Here is a 4,964-nt window from a genome sequence, read left to right as displayed (position 1 = left end):
TCGTTCTCTGTCTCTTTCTCGTTCCCTCTCTCTTTCTTTCTCTTGTTCTCGCTCTCTGTCTCTTTCTTTCTCGCTCTCTCTCTTTCCCGCTCTCCCTTTCTCTCTCTCACTCTATCTCCCTTTCTCTTTCTCTTGCTCTCTGTCTTGGTCTCACCCTCTCTCAGTCTTGATCTCTCTCTCACTTTCTTTAGTTTTATCAACTTTGGTTTTGCTGAAATTGGTCAGAGAAAAGTCGCGAGCATCATGGGCAGAACAAGAATAAAGAATAAAACATTTTCGTTGAGTTCGTCCGTCAGAGAAGAAGAAGAGGAAGTAAAAAGGAAAAGAAAAAAGAAAAAAAAAAAGACCGAAGGTCACGTCAGAAAAGAAGAAAAGAGCCCGAGCGAAATAAATCTATTGGACACATTTACGTAAGGACATTCTCACATTTTTTAAAATTTTGGGTGATTTACTATTTTGGACCCAATTTTTGAGACATCAATATAAATATTCCGGTTTCATAGGCGAACAGTGTCATGAGTCTCTGGGTGAAGCGAGGAGGAACGGATGGTGCGTCTTGTTTCGCCGGGAATGGTGAGTGGTTTTTCCGCAATTACATCCGGTGGCGGTAGAGCCCACGATTATAAGGTGTGAATGGATTTCTTCTGTTTAATTTGGAGGATGATTTCTTCTTGAGGTTTGTTTGAATAGCTCAGAAGGTGAAACTCCATTGAAATTTCTCATGTGTATTTCATACTCTGGTGTCATAAGCTTGTTCTCAAAGTGGGTGTAGACACAAAGGTTGAACCACTATATATCTTGTTCTTTTGTCTCGATTGTATTGCTGTGAGTTGCGTTCTGTGTTCGGTGGGTTTTAGAGTTCAGTTCTTACAAAAATTTCGAAGGTACTGGATTTAGCATTCACACTCCCATATTTACATTTCATAAAACACAAAACCCCCTAGAAAAGCCTTGCCACATTCCTCAAAGTTTTAGGAAGAGGCCAAATGATGCTTCACGTTGGCAGCTGTAGAGAATTAGGGCAAGATAGTTTTACTACTCGCTTAATTCAAAGCAACTTCTCTCCTTCAGTTATGGAGTTCAATCTCCATTTCTGTGGCAATGCCAAAGGACAACACTGCCTTTTCCTATACCCTTCATTAACTAGTCGAGAGCTCAGTTTTGCAAATTTGAATTCTCAAATGCATGTTAGTAGAGACTTGAAGCTTTCGTTAGGGTTTAAGCTTCAGTGTCATTCAAGCATGCCCTCCCAAAGATTATCGACTAATGGGAAGAAGAGGAACTACGGCGGCTTATTGCCCTCAGTCTTACAGTCTTTGAAATCTTCTAGTGATATTGGGAGTATCCTAAGTTCCTTGTGCCAAAATCTGAGTCCGAAAGAACAAACCATTATACTCAAGGAACAGAGTCAATGGGAAAGAGTAATTCAGGTATTTCAGTGGTTCAAGTCTCGGAAAGATTACGTTCCCAATGTAATACACTATAACATCGTACTTCGCGCTCTGGGGCGAGCTCAAAAATGGGATGAGTTGAGGCTTTGTTGGAATGAAATGGCTGAAAATGGTGTTGTCCCGACTAATAATACTTATGGAATGCTCATTGATGTCTATGGCAAGGTGGGTCTAGTAAAAGAGGCACTTCTCTGGATTAAGCATATGAGAGTAAGGGGCATTTTTCCAGATGAGGTAACCATGAACACTGTAGTTCGGGTCTTAAAAGATGCTGGAGAATTTGATGCTGCTGATAAATTCTACAAGGATTGGTGTAGGGGGCTGGTTGAGATTAATGATTTTGATTTGAATTCAGGGGTTGATGATTTTGGTGTAAATTCTGCAATCGAACCAATTACTCTTAAGCATTTCTTGTTGACTGAGCTTTTCAGGACAGGCATGAGGATTCCCAACCAAAATGTGTTGCCAGAGGTGGATAGTTGTGTACGAAAGCCAAGACTAACATCTACATACAATACGTTGATAGATTTGTATGGAAAGGCGGGACGTCTCAAGGATGCGGCTAATGTGTTTGCGGAAATGCTAACAACAGGTATCTCAATGGATACCATTACTTTTAATACTATGATCTTCACCTGTGGGAGTCATGGGCATCTTGCAGAGGCCGAAACTTTGCTCATTAAGATGGAAGAACGTGGATTATCTCCAGATACCAAAACCTACAATATATTTATTTCTCTATATGCAAATGAGGGGAATATTGATGGGGCCCTCAAGTGTTATAGAAGAATCCGAGAGGTAGGTCTCTTTCCTGATGTGGTAACTCATAGAGCTCTTCTGCATATATTATCTGAGAGGAATATGGTGGAAGATGTGGAGAATGTGATAGCAGAAATGGAGAAATCTCATATTCTTCTTGATGAACATTCACTCCCTCGTGTCATTAAGATGTATATTAATAAAGGCCTGCTTGATCGAGCCAGGATATTTCTTGAGAAGTATAGATTGGATACTGGATTGTCACCAAGGATATCAGCTGCCATTATAGATGCTTATGCTGAAAAAGGATTGTGGTTTGAAGCTGAGTCTGTTTTTTTATGGAAAAGGGATTTAGTAGGGGAAAAAATGGATGTTATGGAATATAATGTCATGATAAAAGCTTATGGAAAGGGTGAACTCTATGAAAAAGCATTTCTTCTCTTCAAGAGCATGAAAAACCGTGGCACATGGCCTGATGAGTGCACTTACAATTCTCTGATTCAGATGTTCGCAGGAGGTGATTTAGTGGACGAAGCAAGGTGTCTTTTGACTGAAATGCAGGGAATGGGGTTTAAACCGACATGTCAGACATTCTCTGCTGTTATTGCAAGCTATGCTCGCCTAGGACTAATGTCTGATGCAGTTGAAGTATATGATATAATGGTACATGCAGGAGTTGAACCAAATGAAATCTTGTATGGCGTTTTAGTTAATGGGTTTGCTGAAATTGGTCAAGCTGAAGAGGCGCTTAAATACTTTCGCCTGATGGAGGAATCTGGAATTGCAGAAAACCAGATTGTGTTGACATCCCTCATAAAGGCGTTTAGTAAGGTGGGCAGCTTGGAGGATGCAAAAAGAATGTACAGTAGGATGAAAAACATGGAGGACGATGTAGATACCATTGCATCAAATAGTATGATCAATCTATATGCTGATTTGGGAATAGTATCTGAGGCTAAAAATGTTTTCGAAGATCTACGAGAACGAGGTTGTGCAGATGGGGTATCATTTGCAACTATGATTTATCTTTATAAGAACATGGGCATGCTTGATGAAGCCATAGAGGTAGCAGAGGAAATGAAAGAATCAGGTTTGTTGAGGGACGCTACATCATTTCACAAGGTAATGCAATGCTATGCAATTAACGGACAACTAAGAGAATGTGGTGAATTGCTCCTTGAGATGGTAAAGAAGAAGCTTTTGCCAGATAATAGAACCTTCAACGTATTATTTATCGTTTTAAAGAAAGGGCGTATTCCAGTAGAAGCCGTATCACAGCTAGAATCAGCATATCATGAAGGGAAGACTTATGCATGTCAAGCTATCATGGCTGCGGTATTCTCTGTTGTTGGATTGCATGCTTCTGCACTGGAATCATGTGAAACATTCTTTAAGGCCGAAGTGCAACTTGACTCGTTTGTGTACAATGTTGCCATAAATGCTTATGGGGCGGGTGGAAAAATCGAAAAAGCCCTAAACATATTTATGAAAATGCAGGATCAAAATCTCAAGCCAGACCTGGTAACTTACATAAATCTGGTAGGTTGTTATGGGAAAGCTGGTATGATTGAAGGTGTGAAGCAAATATACAACCAGCTAAAATATGGAGAGATAGAGTCCAACAAATCATTGTTCTATGCAATCATAAATGCATTTAGAAGTGCCGATAGATATGACCTCGTCCAAATGGTCACCCAAGAAATGAAATTTTCTTTGGACTCAGAAGTGTATTCTGAATCTGAGCTTGATAATCTGTCTGATGAAGATTCCCTAGGTCTTTGAAATCCCAAAACAGTGTAATCTTTGAATAGCCGTTCGTTTTTGGTGTATTGTATATTGTATATGAGCAGCATTAAGCAGGTATGTATGTTGTGTATCAATGTAGACACACAATTGATATATCAATGTTAAAAATTCTCCCTCATACCGACATGCAGTTTTGTCTTTAATTTTGAATGTTTTCGCCTTGTAAGGCTACGAAACCATTCATCTGCCTGGTTTTGTGTGCACTACAAAAAATTAATTCTTTAGTGACAGTCTCTAAATTTCATGTGTAGAAATAACGACAGACGGTAGAAAAATGGGCAAATGATACTACATTTTTTAAAATTTGACCATTTATTGATAATGAAAGACAAAAACTGTCATTGTGTTACCCATTTTTTGGATGTTCATTGACCATCATTGTTTCAAATATATATACAAGACTTACAATTTCCAGCAACCCTTCGTAGGTCTCTTTCCCTTTCCTCTCGAATCTTTTCCCCCTATTTCCGTCTCTTTCAATCTTTCTCTCAGGTTTTTCTCATTTGAACTACCTCCACCCCGTCATGATTGCATCAATTGCTGTCTGCTGCCATCCATTTCCGTTCCACTAAGCAGGATTGCACACCATTTTCTAAAACACTGCTTACCGCCCATTTTCAATGCAATCGAAAGATCCCAATGAAACTGAAATCAGTGTGCTGCTCGCCGTTTGGTCTTGCCAGGAATACATGTCTTTGAATCCAGTTTAGGGAGTCTTGATCACTGTGAAAATGCGTTCTGGTTGGCTCTTGATGCCGGTTTTGACCCTCCAGGTGAAAGTTCCCTAGTCCCTCATCATAGAATTTGTGATTATAAGAGCTATTTGTTAGAACGAAGTTAACTGGATGTAGGTTTCTCACAATGAATTTATATGCTGGAGTTGTTTTTGTTATTGTTCATTCAATTATTTAAAAGATGAGCTGCGGTCTATGGTTTCCATTTTATTGG

The 4,964-nt window shown here is 39.5% G+C and overlaps 1 protein-coding gene across 1 annotated transcript; it reads left to right on the top strand.

Annotated features, from left to right (window-relative positions):
- Nucleotides 1-481: 481 nt before the first annotated feature.
- Nucleotides 482-4,140, top strand: LOC120079755 (pentatricopeptide repeat-containing protein At1g73710). Its single transcript, XM_039034121.1, has one exon. It carries the CDS (start codon nucleotides 987-989, stop codon nucleotides 3,990-3,992), a length of 3,006 nt encoding a protein of 1,001 aa, XP_038890049.1. The 5' UTR covers nucleotides 482-986; the 3' UTR covers nucleotides 3,993-4,140.
- The last annotated feature ends 824 nt before the right edge of the window (nucleotides 4,141-4,964 follow it).

This window comes from Benincasa hispida, chromosome 6 (assembly GCF_009727055.1).
Source record: "Benincasa hispida cultivar B227 chromosome 6, ASM972705v1, whole genome shotgun sequence".
Lineage (NCBI taxonomy): Eukaryota > Viridiplantae > Streptophyta > Magnoliopsida > Cucurbitales > Cucurbitaceae > Benincasa > Benincasa hispida.
This window is presented reverse-complemented; position numbering and strand designations above follow the sequence as displayed.